The sequence below is a fragment of the Carettochelys insculpta genome, chromosome 2 (assembly GCF_033958435.1).
Source record: "Carettochelys insculpta isolate YL-2023 chromosome 2, ASM3395843v1, whole genome shotgun sequence".
Classification (NCBI taxonomy): Eukaryota; Metazoa; Chordata; order Testudines; family Carettochelyidae; genus Carettochelys; species Carettochelys insculpta.
The window spans coordinates 115,121,721-115,143,607 of NC_134138.1; the positions used below are offsets into that span (position 1 = coordinate 115,121,721).

Genomic DNA, 21,887 nt, shown 5'->3' on the forward strand with positions numbered 1-21,887 from the left:
CCAGCAGGCCTAACACAGAGTCCAGGAAGCCAAACAGCAGTCAAGGTCATCTCCAGAAATCTGCTGCTATTATGAACAGCTGCACGTACTTATTGGGACTGACCCCCCAACTCTGAGTTAGTAATAGTTAAGAAGAAGAAGTCCTATGGCACTTTGTAGACTAAGATATTTTGGAGCATAAACTTTCGTGGGTAAAGACCACCTCGTCAGATGTTGTTGAAGATACAGACTAACACAGCTACCTCTCTGGTAATAGTCAAATCAGCATGTCCATGTGTTCGAAGTACCTGTTCTGCATTTATAACAATTGTATTGCAAATCCACATGCCCATAATTTGTATTTATGCTTTGCATTTACCTTATGTGGTTGTGATGTACATTTTAACTTTAGGAAGTAGAAAACTCAATGTGTTTTGATACAGTCTGTATCAACACATAGGTCCAATTCTCCTGCCAACTAACCTGTTTGTTACAATTGTTTACTATCCCCAGTTATATAAGTCAGTTTGTGAAGGAAGGGCAACTACTGAACGCAACTGTGCGCCATTCCAATGATGTAATTACTTAAATTGTCAGAGTACCAAAGCCTACAATTACCTACTGGCAGCAAAGATCCTTTACTCTGCCCGGAAATACAGCTAATTTCATGGAACGGATTAATTATCTCGTGGTTCCTTTATTCATTCCAGAACTGGGCATTCTCTCTCTGTTAAGCCTGTTAGTCTTATGGAAAAAATGTAATTTTGCACGTTTCTTACAGTGGCGCAAGAGAAGGCAGTGACTGAAAGCCACTCCCGCGCTACGTGATTCACAGACAACCCCCTTCCCTCCTCGCTGCCCTGAGCAGCAACAGCTTGTCCCTGACCGTCCGGCTCTCGGCGCCACTGCCTGCAAGGTCAGGCTGCAGCTTAGCCCCGACCCGCGCACACATTTGCAGGACCAGCTTGGTCGCTGCGCAGCTACCCCGGCAGCCACCACGGTACCAACAACCACGCGCTGCCACCCCCGCCCGGCCCTGGGCGGAGCCTGGTGCGGGAGGTGGGTCTCGCAGCGCCGCGAGAGCGGGCCCTGCCCCACCCAACGAATGAACACGAGGCTCCGAAATGCAGGCCAGGGCGCACCCTGGAGCGAGATGCTCCCTCCCGCTTCAGGCACGCGGGAGGGGGAGGGAATAGCGTGGGGTTCATTGAGCAACTCCATCCGGGTCCCCGAGCGGGAAGCGGCGGCGAGGCTGCCTGTCACATGGGTTCCTAGAGCCCCGTGACCAGCTCCGAACGGGAAGGGGGGAGACTCGAGTTAAGCCGTGGAACTTTCCCTCCCCCCTCTTTCCCTGTCACGCGCGGGGCCTAACCGATCTCTTCATCTCCCCCTCCCCAGAGCATTACGAGCTTGGCCGCGCCTGGGCGCTCGCGGCTGGCGCTTCGGCGTGCGCCGCACCCCCGCGAGTGGTACGCGCCAGCGGGGCGCGTCTGCGCAGTGAGGTCCGGGCGGTGTCTGTGACTCGGCCAGGCGCTGCCATTTTAAGTTGTTTGTTCGGGCTCCCTCCTACAGCCACTTCCTCTGGTGCTCCGGGCCTGAGAGGCGCGTCCGCCTGCGAGGAAACGCCGGGGCACTGCGAGGCTTTCCCCGCCGCGCCGGGCCGCTACACCATCGTCGGGCCTTCTCCGTAGGAGCCTCTAGCGCAGGGACCCGGCCGCCTCCTCCTCCCTCCGCCGCCGCCTCTGCTGCCTCCGCCGCCATTTCCCCTCCCCCGGCACCGGGGCGCCGAGCTAGACTATGGGGACCACGCTGGGGCTGAGCAGCGGCAGAGCGGGCGGCCCGGTCACCGTGTGCCGTGCAGCGGGGATGGGGGGGCTCGGCGGCTTCGTGGCTTTATCTTGACATGGCTCCTCCCCGTGCTGCTAGCAGCGCCGCCGCTTCCACTGCTCCTCCTGCGCCCGCTGGCTGCGGGTAGCGAGCGGGCCTCGGTCTCTGCCTGAGTCTCTCCGTCTTCTGCGGGGTGGGATTTGGGGGTGTGGTGCATTTTTTTGTTTTGAGAGAGGGGAGGAAAAAATCGTTTTGTATTTTTCTTTTTTTTTGAATCTGGTCCGAGGAGTTTATTGTGGGTTAAAATTCTTAACCCCGCCCCCTGGCAAAATGGCTGGAGCGAGGCAAAAATAACCTACAAATTTGCCACAAAAGTTGCAAACGGGGAAACTTTTTTGCACCTTTCCCTCCCCCCTCTGCAAAAACCCGAGATTGTTCGGGGAGCAGCCCGCCGCCTGCGGCGCCCTCTGTCTAAAGTCGTTACCATGAAATGAGGGGGGGAATCCCAGCCTATTGAGTCAGCGGCTCGCTGCTCTGGGCACAGGCCGCCCGCCTCCTACTTGTTCAGGGAGAGGCCCAAGGGGAAGCGAGAAGCATCGGCCATGCTCAGCCCCAGCTGAACCGGTTCACTGCGGAGCTTAGCAGCAGCGGCAGAGAAAGGAGGATCCCCGGGGGATCATTAGCCCAGGGAGCTTGTGAGGTGTTGGGCAATGTAGGACTCTCACCCTGAAGGGTGTGGGAGTCGGGACCGGGGGATCAAGTCTGGTTTGTCTCTAGGCGAGATAATATTGCCTTTTTGCCTCCAACCGCCCTTCATCTATGGCCGTCATGATCCCTCTTCTCTTTGGCAGCGGCAGCCTTAGGGCTATGATGTGCCTGATGATGAGCAGGATGAAATTAGAAATGACTCCGCTGTTTTTCATCTTTGCTCTTCTGCAAACCAGCACCGTGTTGTTTGTAGTTGATTTTGTTGGCAGGGAAATCTCATACCTCCCGGGATGTGCACTCCTCTGCATTTTCTTCTGTGCTCTCCATCAAGTGTAATCTGAAAAAGGGGGCGACATAGCAATAGTGGAAATCTGAGAATAATCAGCAGAGTCATGAAACTGGGTGGGGTAAAACGCAATTTGTAATTTGTTCTTATATATATCTTTTTTTTTTTTTTTTTTTTTTTTTGTAAGCAGGGCAAAAATAACCCCACATGGATTGGGCTTGTGCCAGTTGCTTTTTATTGTATGCATAAATTGTGATAATTTTTTTTTCATTCTCACCCACATATTCCTGTGGTTAAACTTTTCACACAAGTTTATTTTTTTCAGAATTTTTAGGTTTTTTTTATTGGTACTGTTGCAAAACTGGTTCTTGTCCAATCATGGTTGGACAACTACATATGTTGTTTCTTGACCCCTGTAATATGATAGCCTCATAAAATATTACCTGAGGTGTGTGGGTTTTTTTTTGGGGGGGGGGGGAGGTACATTCGCGTTTTATCTATTCAGACATATTAGCAGGAATAAAATGACTTGTTTCTGTTGTACTTGAGTCTTATGAAAAAAGTGCCCATAGCTTAGTGACAGTTTCCAAAGGCTTTAGTACCACCTCTGTTACAAAATGGGGGACCCAAACTCCCGGAAGAAACAAGCTTTGAACAGACTTCGTGCTCAGCTTAGAAAGAAAAAAGAATCTTTAGCTGACCAGTTTGATTTCAAGATGTATATTGCCTTTGTATTCAAAGACAAGGTAACTTCCTTTTAGAATAACTTTTCTTGTTTTATACTCTGTACTGTAATCAATTTTTTTGGAAAATGATCCAAGGACAAAATGAATTTTAAAATGTATTTGTCACCGTGTTCTTAATGTTTCAGTGCAAGTGACTTTGGCTTTTATTTGTCATGTGGTGGCATAGGCTTGGAACACATACAGTAGGTGCAAACTCGTCACTGGGACGTTTGCATCCCAGTAAATCTTTTGCCAGTGTGGGAGGGAATTTTAAGAGGAAAGTATCTTATTTGTCTATTAGGCCTGTTTTGGATGCTGAATGAGATGCTAATGGTCTCGTAAAAGTCAGAATTGTGACAGAGAAAATGGACTATGACAACTACTGAAGTCACCTTTATCAGATTATAACAAGCTGGATGTGATGTTTTTGGAAATAGTACAAATATGGATGCACACTTGAAGCTGCTGCTGTCATTTAAACAGGTTTTTAATTGCTTGTCGGCCATGAACAGAAGCGTGCATAGGGTTTTCTCCCCTTGGATAACTCATCACTCCATTTGTATCTAAAATGTTGGTTCAGCCTGACTGTTGGCAGCTACTTTTTCCACTATACTCTGCATAAACTGTTTGGTTCACTTAAACTTACTAGTGAATTATCAAACTATCTTAAATCTTAAAACTAGGGTGAAAACATCTACTTCAGCATGTGCTTACTCCTTGAATGAGGGAGGAAGCCATATTTTGAAATGTGATACAAAGACATTGAGCAAATTAAGACACTTGGTAGGCCATGTTTGCACTAGTAGTTGTCAGCAAAACTATTTGACATTCAGGAGCTGGGGGGTGCAGAACAGTCTCCCAACGACATAGCTTTTGCTGGCATATAAATGTCCATGTTCATAGTGCTATGTTGGTGGGGAAATATCACTCTCATCAGTACCACTCGATCATTTGAGCTGGTTTCATTCTAATCTTGTGGCAGGGCTATATGAATGATTTTACAATATCCACACAGCTGTGCTGCTGTAAGCTTGTAAACTTGTTTTTTTGTAAAGCTCCTTTTCTGAACTGTCAGTGTGGCAATGAGTTTAACTTTGAATCTGAATTTAATCTTAATTTCATTAGTTTGATACTGTGTAAAGCAAATGGTATTAGAGGTTTGTTAGTGGCAGTGCATGTCACTTGTTCTTCTTGGACAACTAGCAATCTATCTAGCATCTGAGAGAAACAAGCATTAAAGAAGTTAACATCTAACTGAGGAGAAGTGATTGGGGGCAGGGGTGTCAAATGTTTACACCATTCTTTACCTTTTCAGTGGAGGACAAGCTGTAAAATTGTGAACGCTTATGTGGGAATGAGAGAGTGTGGATTTGTTGGTCTTTAGTTGCGATGTCACGTGACAGTAAAGACAGCCTCTTAACTTACTCACGTGTCCGTTATCATGCTAAAAGATTTCATGCTCAGTAATAAGGTGGCAACATATACCACATATTGAAGAAACAGTTAAGCTGTCATAACTAGCTTTTCCTGAGGCGGTTTGTCTGCTTGTCAAAGAGTGATAATAACCAATTTAACTTCCTAGGATTTTTTTTGGAAGTGTTCTATGCATATATATATATATATATATATATATAAAATATATATATATTCAGGTGTTATGAAACTTTGCTTGCATCCAAGTGGACTTTACAAGTCTTTCTTTTGCTGTCAGTTTTGAGGGTGCACACCAAGACTTAAGATGTTTGAAAGTTTAATGGGAGTAGGTCAGTCTGGAGAGGGGGAACAGAAGATAAGGTGCTGAGCTCAGGGAGTTATGGGAGGGTTTGTTAGGAATAGAGAAACAACCTTTGTTTACAGGTGATGTATATGCAGTGGAAAACAGCTTTTTTTTTTGTTCCTACAACAGTGTTCTCGTGAATGGCAAGTGCTGAAGCAGTTCATAATTAACTGTGTGGAAACAGTGCAAGAATCCATTATGAAGGGAAGTTATAAAATAAACTACTCTTCACTGGTGGATGGCTTTTGATTGCTAAGATTGAGGCTTTTTTTTGCTTTCATGCTTCAGTTGAATGTATGTTGCTCAGGGGTATGAATGATGCACCGCACTGTGGGCGGTAAGTCCCACTGTGTGAGTGGGAGAGCTTCCCCTGCAGACATAGCATTTGTCTCCTGTGGAGGTAGAATAATTAAGTTGACAGGAAAGCTCTCCAGCTTGGTGTTTTCACCAGACCAAAGCTGTAGTTCTTCTAGGCCTTGTCTATACTAATCCCTGCATTCAATCTAATTTACAGGACTTCACCTACCTAAATAGTATAGTTGAAGTTGATGTCCTGTGGCATATTGTGGGCAGTAAAGTTGGCAGGGGGTACTCTCCCATCCATGCCAGATACTTGTTTTGTTCCTGGTGGAGTACCTATTTTGACAGGAGAGTGCTCAGATCAACTTTATTGCATCTAAGATATGGTAAATCCATGGCTGGCTGATTGTGGTAGTATTAATCCACAGTGTAGTGGAGATAACACCCTTGGGTGGGTCATCTCTTTGAATTATTCCAGATTGGAGTTGCCTCACTTCTACTGATACTGAAGCTCTTCTAGTGAGAGGAAGAGACTCTTAAACTTCATTTTGGTACAAATTGACAAATCTAATATGTGAAATGTCTTTGATTAACTTGGCTCACCAGCAGATGTCTATCTTGAGCTGTTCCCAAGATAACGATCCATTTTAGATGATGAAGCTCCAGTCCCACCAACTCTTGTGCATGTATTTACCTTAAAGTGTGCGCCTAAACGTTTTGCAGGGTTTGGGGCCTGAGTCATCTTTCTAAATAGAGCTCTCAGACTTACCTCTGTCTTGAAAAGCTTTGCGAACAACTTGAGTTAAGACTGTTAAAACAAGCCACTAATGTAGCACTTAAGCAGTGCGTGCACTGAGGGTAAAACATGAAGGCGCTTTGAAAGGTAGTCACAAACTGCTTAGAAGAATGCATAGAACCATAATGTAACTTTTTTTTGTTTGTCTTTTAGAAGAAGAAGTCAGCACTCTTTGAAGTGTCTGAAGTGATAACAGTCATGACCAATAATTATGAAGAAAATATCCTGAAAGGTGTGCGGGATTCCAGCTATTCCTTGGAAAGTTCCATAGAGCTTCTACAGAAGGATGTAGTGCAGCTTCATGCTCCCCGCTACCAGTCTATGCGCAGGGTAAACTATTTCTTATACTTAATGTTTTTTTGGCCTGGGCTGTCGTTGCAGGATTGTCCAAAATCTGTATTCCTCCAATCTTTTTTGTTGAACTAGAAATTTGGGTATATAAAGAGTGGTGAATTATGGGTGCAGGTTGAGGCCTGAACTGAAATGTAGTATATATACTTATCCTGGAATTAAATGTACATATGTACTTGTATAATTGTTAAAACTCTCTATTTGTACTTGAATGGAACAAATAAAATGCTTAGAAATTGGAAATGTGTTAGTGCCAGTCTTGTTCTCCTCCATTAATCTTTGCAAACCAGTATTTTTTGTAGTGTAGCTACACATTGACTCAGATAACCCATGACAAAATTAAAGCTTCCTTGGGATTAGAAGTTGTATTATAATTGGGACTGTTGTGTAGCATGGAAAAGCCAGCTGAGTCTCTGCTTATGCTAGCTCTTGTGTAAATAGAAAATTTCTCCTACTTCTTGTCCTAAAGAATTGGATTTCTCAGGCCAGACATAAGAGGTAATCAGATAAACAAGTGGGTTGGGATTGAAAAAATGTATCTGCAGTTTTCACATTGCTTAAATTTATGTGAGTAAATTATGTCTGCTCTTGTACTGATCCCCTGTAAGAGTAATCTATGATTGAACCGCTCGACTTGTTGCAGGATGTGATTGGCTGTACCCAGGAGATGGACTTCATTCTTTGGCCTCGGAATGATATTGAAAAGATAGTCTGTCTCCTGTTTTCTCGGTGGAAGGGATCTGATGATGAGCCCTATAGGCCTGTTCAGGTATCTTGTAAATTCAAAAAGAATAAAAGATTCAACTTGTTGGAAATGTTGAGATTTTAATATTTCCTGTGAAATGTCACTTATTCACGTAGTTGAGAGATCTTCAGGCAAATTAATGCTATTGCCATCTATAGCTTGTCCTGTTTTGTTTTGTAAGTGAGTGTACCAGCAGCTTCAGCTATCCATAGGATATGGAAAATGACTTTAGTTCGGGTATTGTCAGACTGCTGCTCTTTTGTCCTGAGCTTGCACTTATACAAGTCTGTGGTAAGGCTCCCATTGACTTTAGTGATGCAGGATCAGGTCTTAACACAAATTTGTTCTCTTGAACTAGAATAATAGTGAATATATTGTATATGTGTCTTGCAGAAGTATATTCATTGAGAATTTGCTGCTTGTGTTACAAGGCAGGTAAAATATTGAAGGTGTACTTACTTGCTTCCTCCTGTTACTAACAGTCTGCCAATTCCACTTTTAATATCTGAAAAGTTGCAAAGAAGCTGAATTACGTAAATTAGTAGCTGCAGAAGCTGGAATTAGATATAGTCTGCTTTCAGTAGAATCCAGATTTCATTATCTAAAGAATGTTGAGCTAATCATGAAAATACTTCGTATGCATCTTATTGATGTATAATGGGCAATACACTATTCCTAATGTTATACAGTGATGGGTGATATTCTAACCATTCAAGATGAAGGGACGCTGTGTTGAAATGAGATCATTTTGTCTAAAATTTTTGAATGTATCTTTACGGTTAATAGCAATAATGCCTAAGGGAAGGCATACATTAATTCCTTGCCTTGCATGGTGACAAGTATCCAAGAGGTAGCCATGTTTAGTCTGTAGCTTCAAGAACAGCAAGAAGTCTTGTGGCAACTTATAGACTCAGATATTTTGGAGCATAAGTTTTCATGGGCAAAGACCTGCTTCATCAGATGCAAGAGTGGGCAGGTGGTTTGAGGGGTATTTAAAGAATGGGGTCCTAGAAAAAGAGAGGGCTAGAGCTGAGAGGTCTATTCAGCAAGGTGGAAATGGCCCATTATCAATAGCAGGTGTCAAGAGTTAAAAACAAGTTGGATCAGCCAGGGGGATATGAGCTATTGTCAGTCTAATGGGGGAGATCTTAACACCCAGGGCAGAGAAGCTGCCTTTGTAAGCTGCAAGCCACTTCCGGTCTCTGTTTAATCCTTGGTTAATGGAGTCAAATTTGCAAAGAGAGGCTGCTGAACTCTTATATTCAAATGTGACACATTAACACGTGGTTTGAACTGGGATACGAATTTTCTGGGTCATTATAGGGGCTCTTTTTGCATACTTGGCTTAGTCTAATTCTTGACTCCCCCCTGCCCCCACTCTCTGATTTGCTCACCTTGGTAACTTCTTTTCTGATTTGTCAACCTTGATTACTATTTTTGGTTCTCTATGCCTTAAATATTGAGTCTATTCTGGTATGGCTATGGTCTGAAGAAGTGGGTCTGTTGCGCGAAAGCTCACCTAATAAATAATTTTGTTAATTTTTTAAAGTGCTACTTTACAGCTTTTTTTTTTGTTTTGCTACTATTGATAATGGGCCATTTCCACCTTGCTGAACAGACCTTGTCAGCTCTGGCCCTCCCTTTTTCTGGGACCCCATTCTTGAAATACCTCTCTGACCCCCCATGCATCTGGTGAAGTGGGCCTTTGCCCACCAAAGCTTGGGCTCCAAAATATGTTGCCACAAGACTTCTTGTTGTTCATTAATTCCTTGAGTCTACTAACTCATTTCTCAACCTAAATGTACAGTTGGCATTGCGTCCCCCCCTTTTTTTTTTTGTTTTCTTTAGTTTGTTTCACAAATATACTGTGGTATTGAAAGCAAAAGGCAATTTGATGATAAAGGTGAAACTGGAAAGGAAATTCCATTCTCTGGCAGAGTACCTGAGACTACCTCCACTCTTTACTGAAGTAGTCAGCTGTTTTAATTATAGCTATACTTAAAACAATGGAGAGCAGGATAGGTGTTCCCTAGTAAAAGGCGCATTTAGTACAGATCTTGCTTCAGGTCAAAGTAGTTTTTGTTAAATATATAATTTCTTACTAGAAAATATAAATACTTTCAGATTTGGGAAACAGTAATAACTTTACTATGCAGCTTACATGATGGCCACTAGTTTTGTGCAAAGTAAGGTGTTTAAGAATTCTACTTTGTGTATTATTCAACTTCAACTAAAAGTGAACTACAGAAGAAAACAGGTGTGCCCTATAGTGCTGCTGCACAATGTGTAAATTGTCATATCTTTAAGCTTATATTTTTCTTAACAAATGACATGACATTTTACACTAGTAGGACATATGCCATGTGAAGAATGACACAGTTTAACTGGCCCTATTGAAACGAGTAGAATAAGTTTTTGCTGTCCCAGTTCTCTTTTGAAGGAGAGGTGTTGAATATGTTTCATGACATCTCTCAGATGTCCGTGAAATTATTCTGCTGAAACAGTTACAGAGCACTTAAACGTCCCTTTTTCAGAAGAGGCCTGTTAAATTCTCCAAGTCACTATCCTATCTTTTTTTTACCTCCAGCAAACAAAAAAGAGAGTAAGGAGGTACTTCTAGTGAATTGGTTTCTTTCTCAACAATGTTGACAAGCCTTGGCGGTTTTCTTCTACAATGTATAAGTGACCCTTTGCTGTGCTGATCACCTTCAAAGGCTTTTTTTTTTTTTTTTTTTTTTTTTTTTGGTTAAACTACTGAGCATATTTTTTGAACCACGTAGGTTTTGATGCACTAACTTTTCTAGGGATCGAAATAAAATTCTGTTTGTATTGCGGTCTAAATAATGCTAATGCATGGAAAACAGTTTAAACTATTTGTCTGAAGTTGAAAATATGCAAAAACTGGTTTTGGGAATGTAATACTCTACTGAAATAGAGACTTTTCTTTTTTAACTAGTTTAGGGTGTAAGAACTTATTTTTATTAAAATGTTTGTCACTCTTACAGCCTCTTAAATGGATGTTAATTTTTTTTTTGCATTCATTAATAGCTTTTTCCATTCTTGATAGGTGCTTGAAACTGGTAATTTTTATCCCTGCTGCTCTTACTATCTTACACACTGCAAAAAGCTTAGCTCTTAAGTCTTGTCTAAGCAGACTTGCATGCTTGAGCTAGACATGTATGTAGAAATTGATATGGCTGTATTGGTGCAACTTTCAGACAGCCTAAAAGTTAAGGAGCAAACACTCATCAAGCTAGGTAATTACTCCATTTGGAGTTCTCGCAAGGACACAGTCAATTTGAAAGTCCATTTCAAACTGATCTTATTAGGTGCTGTAGCCTTGGCTTGCAGTTATTTTGCTGATTGTTTGTCAATTGAACTTCAACTTTCCCAGATTTATTTTTTTTCATCTCTTCCCCTGCTTCCTGTTAGACACCAAACTACAGGAAAAACTGATTAAGTGCTGTCAGGTATGCAAACTAAACCTAGAGCTTATTTTTCTTATAGTAATGCAGCTTGCTCATATGCCTCTGCACAGTTTGTCTGTGAGCAGCATAATGAAACAAATTTTTCTGATCACATTCTCCACTGTTAAACCTAAAGGCTGGGACTACACTAGAGTTTTGTCGACAGAGGGAGCCTTCTGTCGACATAATTCAGGGAGCATCTACACACTTAACGCATTCTGTTGATAGATTCTCAACATAACTCTCTGCATTTGCCTGGACAGTACTATCCCTCAAAAATTTGAGGCATAACAGTCTGACAGAAGTGCCGTGTAGACATGTGTCGTCAAAGGGGGCTTCTGGTTGCCAGGTAGCCCTCTTTGGAGAGCTGCCATTCTGCTTTCTGGCACCAGAGGGCAGTGCAGTCTGGCAGTTCTGTCGACAGAGCAAGTTGTATGTAGGTGTAGTCTGTTGGTACAGGTTCCGTTGAGGTTTCTCTCTGACAGTAACTTTTGCCGACAGATCCATCTAGTGTAGACATAGCCAAAGTGGGTCATGAAACCGGTGGCCTTCTCTTCCCCCCAAGCTTCTATTCGGTGAATCTGAGCAGTAGATGTGGATCACATATGGATGTTAGGAGTCTGATGTTAAATTATGAAGCTAAAACACAGAACGTTTTTTAATATGTGCTTTGTTTGTAAACACTGCTTTTCTTTTTTCCTGGGTAGGCCAAGTTTGAATTTCATCATGGTGACTATGAAAAACAGTTTCTGCATGTTCTGAGCCGAAAGGACAAGACTGGAATTGTTATCAGCAATCCTAACCAGTCAGTGTTTCTCTTCATTGACAGACAGCACTTGCAGGTAAGCTACTCCTCTTTATACTGTTGATAGCATAGATTTAAGAACCTGGAATATTAAGTCTTAGGTCATGAGAGAACACTTTATCCTTTGAACTCATGAAAGGACAACAATTTTCCAAAGATTTATAAGTGATCTAGTTGTAAGCATTTAATTATCTAACATTTTATATGAACAAAATGCTGTGGTCTGTCTTTGCATTTAAGTGATCTCATAGCAGCCCACCATATTGAAAACTTTTGAAGATACAGCTACTGGCTATAGACAAAAAAAAATATTTGCCAAATTGGTTCAGGGCTGTTGAGTTATGGAATCTATTGGAAATGAATGTTAAAACGGTTTCCTTCTATTATGGAAAGTCAAAGTTGAAGACTTAATTCTTATATACATACAAAATGGTCACTTTTAAACATCTGTCCCACTCTGATCATTGCCCCTTATTTGGAGTGCTGCCATGTTTCTTATATCAGGCTACAGAAGAATCTCCATTGTACATAAGTAGAATCCTGAACGCCATCATTCAAACAATCTGACAATTTCAGAGGCACTCAACTGCCTGGACTCCTAAAATCATAGGACTGGAAGGGGCCTTGGTCTTTTAGTCCACTCTCCTGCACTCAAAGTAGGTCTGAGTATTATCTAGGCCTGGGGTTCTGAAAGCATGAATGGCTTTCATCCCAGTTAGCACACTACTGCCCATGTGGCATTCTCTAGGCATGCAAGTAGTACAAATAGTATGTGGATGCAGTCCACATAACATATGCAACACTCTCTGTGTGGGCCACAATGATAAATACAATGAGAACTGAAGAGAGATTGGAATGCAAAGGTCAGAACAGATAAAAGTTGAAGGTGGAGCATGGGAAGGTTTGGATACAGAGAGAAACTACTGGAATTTGCTACGGAGCATGAGATGATCTGCAACACAGGATTCCAACGAAAGGACTTTAGGAAGTGGACATGGCGATCAAATGACGGAAGTCCAATAACATGATAGATATGATTTTGATAAGAAGGTGGGCAACATCAGTACAGCCATACCAAACTTTCCAAGTCTAGTGATGATAAATGTCAAGATGAAACACGAGAAAGGTGTGAGACACAGTTCAAGAAATGAAGAGACATGGCAAGACTAGGCATGGAGGAAATAGGGAATGAATATAGAACAGCAGTCAAAGAGAAGATCAGGAATTGGGGCACAGAGAAAGACATACACAGCCACCGCGATAGAAGAGGCAACTGTGAGCAGATGTTTCCAGAAGAAAAGATAAATAAGGATTGTATTACTCAGGAGATGCTGAAGTTGGTCCAAGAGAAGAGAGCATTGAAGATCAGAAGGGGTGTTTCTGAGAGGGCAGAACAGCAATAGAGTGAAATTGAGGTAAGAAAAGCAGCCAGAATGGATACGGCAAAATGGTTAGAGGAGCAGTGTGACTATACAGAGAGATTATGGCAAGTGTAAGACCAGAGAGGTGTATAAGACTGGGAATATTAATAGGAAGTGGCAGCTGAAGCAGATGGTGATCAAAAAAAAAAGAGTGACAAGGTGCTTGTGAACGAGGGGAAGGTTGTTCAGTGATGGACGAGATACTGCACTGATCTGTGCAAAGCACAGTTGGACCCAAGTGTGTCAGACTGATCAAAGAACAAAGATATTACCACCCAACATTGAGAGCAAGACTGATATTTTGAAGGTGGAAGTAGTGAAATGGCTGAAGAACAAGAGCCCCGGAAATAAGATCATAGGTAAGATGATCAAATATGGCAGAGAAAGTGTAATTCAGGAAATATTTACTGTGTAATATATCATGGAAAGAAGGGAAGACACCTAAGGAATGGGCAAGATTTGTGCTAGTGACAATATATGAGAAAAGAAGTGCGTTTGAAGTGCAAGAACGACAGAACAGTTGCTCTAATGAGTCATCTAGGCAAGGTGCTGCTGATACTGATGGAGAGACTGAGATCGCAGATAGAAAACATCTAGGGGATGAGCAAGTGGGATTCAGGAAAGATAGACGTACCATACAGCAGATACTGGCACTAAGATTGGTAGCAGAGAAAGCTCAATGAGAGAACACGAACATCTGTAATTGCTTTTTTTTTTTTTTTTTGGAGAAGGTATTTGACAGTATAGAGCAGAAAGTTATTTGGGTGGTGCTGGAATCATACGGGATGGATAGCAGACTGATTATGGTGGTCGAAGGATGTCAGTGACAATGTGGCGGCAACAGTAAGAACGTGTGGAGAGTTCTGGGAAGCTGGTTTAGAACAAGTAACAGTATGAGACGAGGAGATGTGATATTGCATAGTATCTTCATGTGCAATGGACAAGATCAAGGAGGGAGGCAGAAGGGATATTGGTGCACAGTATGAGAATTAACAAGAGGTTTGTGAATAATGTAGTTATCAAGGAAGATGAAGAGAAGCTAGCGAGTAATGGTGCAGGTGCTAAATGAGGAAGGGAAGTGGTACAGATTGATTATGAACATTGATAAAACAAAGACAGTGGTATTTGGAGATAAGGAAATAGGAAGGAAGGTCAGTTTAGACAGGCTTGAACTAGAGAATGTAGAGAAGTTCATGTACCTAGGGAGCAACGTAACGTGATCAAGACAGTAAGAAGGAAATAGTGACTAGAATAGCAAAAGCAAGAGCAAGTTTAAAGGCAATGGATAAGATCTGGAGAAGCAGGGTGATTAGCTTAGGAATGAAGCTGAATGTCTCTGTGTATTCAGTAGCATGTCTACAGATGTGAGACAAGGGGTGATAACAAAAGGTTCAGAGAGAGATTGGCATTAGAGAGGAGGAGTTATTAAAAGATCCTGAGAATAGAATGGATGTAGAAGGTAACCAGTGAGGAATTCTTTAGGATGATACAGCCAAAAGAGAACCTACTGCAGAAGGCTATACAGCAGAAGCTACAGCTATTCCGTCATACCTGCAGAACCAATGAGTGAAAAGCCAAGATCCTAGTATTTGGCGTAATGGACAGCTCAAGTAGAGGCAGACCCAACAGATAATGGGTAGATGATATAGTAGATTGATGCGGAGCTAGCCTGCAGAAACTAAGCCATTCAGCACTGGATGATGAAAGATGGAAGGAAAAAGTGTGGGAGGAATCAGACACCCAACAGGTGCTGAGCCCATGATTGAAGATTACTCTAGAGCAGTGTTTCCCAAGTGTGGTCTACAGCTCAGTAGCAATTTGGGGTGGGGAAGGGTCCTTACAAAATATACAAATTATCAATATGTACTATTATTGTGAATAAACATTTAAAAAATGAGAATTTATTCATTCTCTGTTTTTTGTATGTGTTTATATTTTGGGGATGCAAAAAAGATACTGAAAAAAATGGGCCCCAACTATATAAAGTTTGGGAAACCCTGGTCTACAGCATTTCTGGCGGGTTTTGTAACAACTTTTTAAGTACTTGAAAATTGTCATGTTTGTGTTCCCCAGTTTGTCCACTTTTTTGTGAAATGTGGCACCTAGAACTGGACACAGTTCTTTAGTTGAGGCCTAATCAGAATATGGTAGAAGAATTATTTCTTGTCTTGCTTAAAACATTTGTTGTAGATGCTCACTTTTCTATAAAGCAAAGATTCTAAACAACAGAATTACACTGACTCATTTAGCCTGTGATCCATTATGACTGCCAATCCTATTCCTTAGTTCTTCTTAGTCATTTCTTATTTAGTATGTGTGTAACTGGCTCTTCCTCAAGTAGAATGTTTTTGTGTTTGTCCTTACTGAAGTGACTCTGGAGTCATATGAGAGACTCATCTCTCATGCAAAGAGTGAGGGTTGACAACTTTTGCTCCTGTATTCCCTAATGAGATTAAAGCTAGGCCGTGTAGGAAATTGAGCTTTGCCTACAGCAAGGCCAAGATTGGAATGAACTAAGGCCCATTATCAACCTCACCACCTTAAATATCTTAAACTTGGAGCAGTTGTTTGCCTTTGCCTTTTCTAATATATGTATGTGTATTTGAAAACTCCTACGTGCTTCTCATATTTTTCTCTGGTGTACATGTTTAGTCATGCTGTGTTGGGAGGCTCTCAGACACTAGTGTATAAGAACCTTGTAGAATGTCTTATGCTGCAACAGCCCACCATTCTTGCAGGTTGCAAACTGATCAGCTGGTCCAAAAGTTAAGTAATGAGCTTTTTTTACAACTTTGTAAAGAGCCACAGTTAAAAGTAGGATTACTATTGCTGGAGGAGAATACCTTACTGCCGTTTCTGTTAGCAGTTTCATCCTCACTCTAAGTCAGATTAATCATTACGTGTTAATTTTGCCATTTGTGAACTTACCTATAAGCAAGAGTTAATATTTACAGATGGTTGCCATCAACAGACTGTGGTTTTTTTTTTTTGTTAAGATCAATGATTTTCGTACAGTTTGAGAGCAGATGTCAGGCTTTATGTATGTATAAACTTAGGTCTTTGCCCTTCAGCTCCTCCTTCAGCAGACCACTTTTTAGAGCCAAGGATTGGTCTGAAACAGCAAGTTTTTGAGCTATTATGGAACACCTTATGGAAGAAAGAGGCAGTGAGGGTCTGACCTCCACACAGTAGCTAAGAGAGGAAGTGGCTGATTCAGGTTGCCTCTCTTTTTTTGAAAAACTTGGACTTGGAAGGGAGAGTCTAGGTCTGAGAAGTAATCTCCAGGTGGGATGTGTGTCTAGTAGCCTAACCTAATTTTGTCTTCACTTCAACTATTAAGGCTAGAGGAGTGTGGTGTGTCTTTTTTCCCCCCCCCCCCTTTCCTTTTGCTCACCACACCCTCCTTAATACAGAACCTCAAGGAATGGAAGAGTTGCCACCCAGACATTGCTTAGCATCTTTAGCTTTCCAGGCTCTCTCAGGCTTAAGATAGAATACAAGAACTGGAAGGGATCTTAAGAAGTCATGGATTCCAGTCCCCAAGCACCACCTAGATCAGGGGTGTTCAACCTTTGTTCATTGGGGGGGCCACATGGTAATTTTTTATATATTACAGGGGGCTGAACACAAAAACCCCAATCCTTCCCACTCCAAGCCCAGGATTAACTTACCTAGGAGATCCACGTGCTGGGACAGCTCCATGTTCCGGATGCCAGGGCTCTGCCTTGGGCTAGTGGCAGTTCTGCCGCAGGCCCCACCCCTAGTTGGGGCTCTGGCCCCCCAGGGCTAGCAGCAGTTGTTCTCTGGCTGCTGCATGTCCCAGCTGTTCGGGCCCTGCGGCAGCCGGCGTCTTACATGGTGCTGCTGCCAGCTCTGCAGGCCAGATTCTGGCCTGCAGGCAGTCTGTTAGACACCCCGATCTAGATCATCCCATACATAAGTAAATCTAGTCTAGTAGAAGAATGAGTCTAAAGTTAACAAACTGTAGCAAGTGCTTACTGAGTTGGTGCAGTAACCTCAAGCAGACCTGCCAGTTCAGAAGCCACAGACTTCCGATTTTATTCGAGCAGATATGAGTTATCTGAAGAGGTGTACCTTTCTGAATTGAGTTTTAAGACTTCTGTACCAAATGTAACTTTGTCAGTACATGAAATCCTTGGAGCTTACTTCATAGTATTTCCTAAACACACACACATTTGAGTAATCTAAAATAACTAAAGACAGCTGGTACAAATTACTTATGCTTTGGACCAGAATTGCACTGCGTGACATGAGCCACACAAACCCCAAAAGGCTGTAGAAGGCTAACTCTAGTTCTCATCTTACCACCAATTTTTCCCACCTTTTAATTTTAGAACAGCTTTGTGTAAATGAGCTGTACTACTGCTGAATTTGAGATAAACTTGCAACCCTGGCGCTGAAAACTGTATATTTTAATAGCTTGTTAATGGCAACTGATGGAACAGGAACTGAATGCAGTACCTATCTGAAATTATTGGAGGCAGTTGGTGAATTCCTGTTACCCAAACTTCAGTCAGCAGATCCTGACTACTCAGCCATTCAGATTTTCATAGTGGAAGGGGTGGGAGGTGCTCAAGCAGCAGTATATCTTTAATACTGGAGTATTGACTTGGAACAGAACAGAGGGTGTAATGCTGCTGTACATTCTGCATGCTGATCAGATTACGTTCAATTTTGTTTGAGAGCTGAGCTCTCAATCAGATGGTATGATTTCCCCATTTAGAGCTGAATAACTTATTTTCGTAAAAAATTCTATTCTGGAGAATCTCTTCATTGTTATACATCTTTACATAAGTAATCTAATTTGGTAGCCCTCCTACAAAGAGAATATGCTACTTGCCACATCACAATATTTTGATCAGACTTCGGTTCACGTGCAGAAGGGAGGGGAAGAGTAGTTGTAAGAATTTCAGCTTTATTTTTGGGACTGTTTTGAGTGGGGAAGGGAGAATATTGAACCTATGCAAAACTTTTTGTTTCAATGTGTTCAGTCTGAACAAAATACTTTTTTCTTCCTCCCCAGACTCCAAAAAACAAAGCTACAATCTTCAAGTTATGCAGCATCTGCCTGTACCTGCCACAGGAACAGCTCACCCACTGGGCGGTTGGTACCATAGAAGATCACCTCCGTCCTTACATGCCAGAATAGGGTACTGGCCAGCAAAATGGGGAAGATCACAGATTGCAGCAGTGAATTCTCACTTTCTTCACCACTTCCTTCTTTCAGAGTGTAGAAGAAAAAGGACTCGTGTTCAGAACAGTATACATTGTGAAACTTGATCATCCTGGATTATTTTTTAATCATTTGTGTATCAGAACTTTTACAATTTTTTTAATTGTTTTCTGCATGGACCTTGTGAAAGAGAGGATGCTCTGCATATTTTTGCTTTGCGTCAGCATCTTGCTAAAATGTGAAATGAAAGAACTGTTGTACACTGAAACAAATGTATCTGAAAGCACAAGGTGATCATTTGTGATGGTGTTCCCATTTGTGCTGATCATGCCCCCTAACATCTAATGTTAGTCATCAGTATTTTTGGAGGGTGAGAGGTGAATGTAACGGGTATAAAAGCCTTATAGCTTTGCTGTTAATGATTGTATCAGAGAGCACTATCCAATTCATTCTAATGAACAGAGAAGTGGCTGTTCTAATAGAAAAATGAATGTGGGGAAAGAATTTTTAAGGAAAAAAGCATCTCATTCAGTGTAGGCATTTCTTGCCTTTTTTTTTTTTTTTTTTTTTTTTTTTTGCTGGGCCACGTTTAAGTTTACTGGCACTTTGTTTCAGATCTTTCCCCAAGTTGCTGTATAACTGTGTAAAAGAGTATTCTGTTGAGTTGGATACATTTATACAGATTATGAGGCAGACCTGGAGTCTGAAGTAGTTTTAAAGCAGCTAAAATTAAAGTAAAATAGTAGCTGCAGAAACCATGTTGTTGGTAGAAGATTATTTTTTCTTCAGAGTTGAGACTTGTAAACTTGCTGGCAAACTGCAGGAAGTACTGGTTTCTAAATCATTTCTTATGGGAAGACCCTTTGAGGGTTTCTGAAATAGGTGTTTTAAAGCAGTTGTGATCTTCACTGTAAAATAGTGTTTGGAGTGTCAAAGTTGGTTCTGGCAGAACATTTTGAGACTGTGCAATGAAATAAGGAGAACTACTGTATAGTGTTGATGACAAAGAAAGCTTTGCTTAAGGGTTGAATACTTTACTGGAGTAAATCTGTATAAGCCTGCTCCCTTTGGGTAAAATTAGTGCTTACCTGTTTAAATTTGTATTTAGCTTTTGTTTGGAATTGGAAAAATTGGAAATTAAATAAATTAGATGAAAGATTACAATGTTGATTTTATGCAAAGCTCATTACTTTTAGTTCATACTATTTTTTCTTACATTTTGTCATCTACAAATTTCTGAAGCTTGCAGAGCCTTCGAAGTGGTGGTCTCTCCAGTGAAAATTAGTGGTGAAGACCTGTTCTGTGAATCCGATACAGTTATGGAAATATCAGTCAGGCATTCAAAAGTAGTGTTGTGATAGCATTAATAACGAACTACTTAAAAACAGCTGAAATCACTTAACGACATGCTAGTGTGCTGGAGGCACTATGAATTCTTTTTGGTCCTGACTGGTCCCTCAAAGTAAACTGAAGGGCTGCTATTTGAGGGCTGCCAAAGTGAAACTGTACTTTCAATTCATAAAAATATTGCTTCCTCTCTCTTTCCCTACTTACGTTTTAGAGCCTGATTCTTTAAAGTGCAGCTAGGGCGTTAGGGAATACTTGGAATTGGTATTATTGCCAGTAGTACTGGCAGGAGTAGTACGTAATGGATGACAACGTGTTGCTTGTCAGTGACCTGTAAGACACACAGCAGCAAAAATTTCTAGGGTAGTGCCTTAACAGTCTTGTTCGAACAATGTAACCTACTTGTGAGCTGTTTAAACATGCTCTGTGGATTGTCTTGACCAATGCATCACAGGTGGAAGTTAGTTTCACTCTTTTTGGATCAAACTTTAATTATAGTGGCTGTCTCAGTTCTAGTCACTGATAAGCAAATTAATCAAAGGATAACACTTAGCGAGGGAATTCGTGTTTCTAATCCCAGAATTTTTAAACATAGTTACAGAAGAAAATAAGACACTGATTTACATGGACATCTACAAGCTTACTCACGGTGGCCAGATCCTTCATCTTAATTTAAGATTATTTTAGGGAAAGTAATCTGCTGTTTTATATTATTGCTGTCTTGTGGATTTGTGTGGGAAGCTTAGATCTATTGGTGTGAGATCTACATAGTGTAAATCTGGAATCAGCAAGGCCAAGTGCCAGAATTTAACCTTTTGATTTCTATGAACTGGTGATACTTTTTAAAGTTGCTGATAGTCCTATTTACAACAGCTTCATTAATTAAGGTGCAGAGCTCTGTAGTTTAGGTGTTGGCTGGTAGCATTAGCTGGGCTCTTATTAAGACACAGGCGGCCTGGCTTTGAGCAAGCTCCCAGCTATATGGTGGAGGAGTGGTGGGGCTAAGCTCCTACCTTGAATGCCAATGAAAATTGGCTAACGTACCAAGGGTTGCTGACCCCTGATGTGAATGCTAGTATACTCTTACAATGCTTCCCATTCCAAGCTATACACTCTAGTCTTCGTAAAGTAAATCTATTATATGTCACTTCCAAACTGTCGCCTTCCTAAGGATATTGAATTCATAAGTAACAGAATTGTAGAAGTTTGTTGAAAAAGGAAAATGAAATTTACTCAGTGAATCAGTGTCCCTGGAGCCTTCTGGTTTCCAGAGAAGGTGTAGGTTTCCCCCTCTTTCCCTGTACCATTTAGTATTTAGGAGATTTCAATCTCCTTCTCTGAGCAGAGATCGAAGATGGTGAATCCCCCTTCTGGGAAGGTCACAGGAGACCTTGCATGAAGGAGAGGGATGTTGAATTTCTCACTGTCCTTTTCTGTCAATGTACTTCTACAATGGAGAACATTGAGTAGTCTGGTATTTAAAACAAGACACACCATATGTAACTGAGCTATTATTTTTAGGCCATCTTTGGAGTCATCTGCTAGAGGAGTGTGAGCTGATGCAATCTTCACAGCTCTTAATGGCCAGGGTTCATTTTATTAAATCTTTCATGCAGCATAACTGTGCTGAATTAAGTATCTGTAGCAGCTCTGTATAAACACCCAAAACATACCAGGGTGAGCTATTTAATTTTGTTTTGATGTGTGTACTTCACTTGTATATCCTTGAATGGTCCTATAGGAAAAGTAGGAAATTCTATGTAGCTGTTCTCATTATCCACTGTGTGTTGAAGGAGTCCTGTTAGATCCTTGGAGAGTTTTTTTTTCCTTGGGTCAAGTGTGCCTGACAGGAATGGAAACCTGGGCAAAGAGATGGGTACAACCGAGCAGACTAGTTAGGAGTATCTGTGGTTGGTCCAAGTTTTCCATACAGCTTGGCTTGGGGGAAAAAAGGATGCTTACCTAGAATTCATGAGCTTATGGGGCAAGCACCTGATGTTCCTTTTAATCTTCAAAGTGCCAGATATGCACTCCTAACTTGCTCAATTGCATTGTTTTACTTCCAGCTAAAGAAACTGGTAAGTTACTGTGGTGGATCAAACAGCATATGGAAATTGCATTCTGGGAAGGTCACAGTGGGGCTGAGAAGGGGCTGGAGC

At 41.5% G+C, this 21,887-nt stretch overlaps 1 protein-coding gene across 1 annotated transcript; it reads left to right on the plus strand.

Annotated features, from left to right (window-relative positions):
- Positions 1–1,489: 1,489 nt before the first annotated feature.
- On the plus strand, positions 1,490–19,545 carry C2H6orf62 (chromosome 2 C6orf62 homolog). The gene is made up of 5 exons (XM_074987582.1): positions 1,490–3,546; positions 6,552–6,728; positions 7,393–7,518; positions 11,669–11,803; positions 18,232–19,545. The coding sequence occupies exons 1-5, from the start codon at positions 3,418–3,420 to the stop codon at positions 18,355–18,357; spliced, it is 693 nt and encodes a 230-aa protein (XP_074843683.1). The 5' UTR covers positions 1,490–3,417; the 3' UTR covers positions 18,358–19,545.
- Positions 19,546–21,887: the final 2,342 nt, after the last annotated feature.

What these genes read in the sequence shown, in the direction of transcription:
- C2H6orf62 (XM_074987582.1), top strand. Translation starts at nt 3,418, where the DNA reads ATGGGGGACCCAAACTCCCGGAAGAAACAAGCTTTGAACAGACTTCGT. An exon ending in AGCCCTATAGGCCTGTTCAG is followed by an intron (nt 7,519 to 11,668) that starts GTATCTTGTAAA and finishes TTTCCTGGGTAG; the next exon opens with GCCAAGTTTGAATTTCATCA. An exon ending in TTGACAGACAGCACTTGCAG is followed by an intron (nt 11,804 to 18,231) that starts GTAAGCTACTCC and finishes CTTCCTCCCCAG; the next exon opens with ACTCCAAAAAACAAAGCTAC.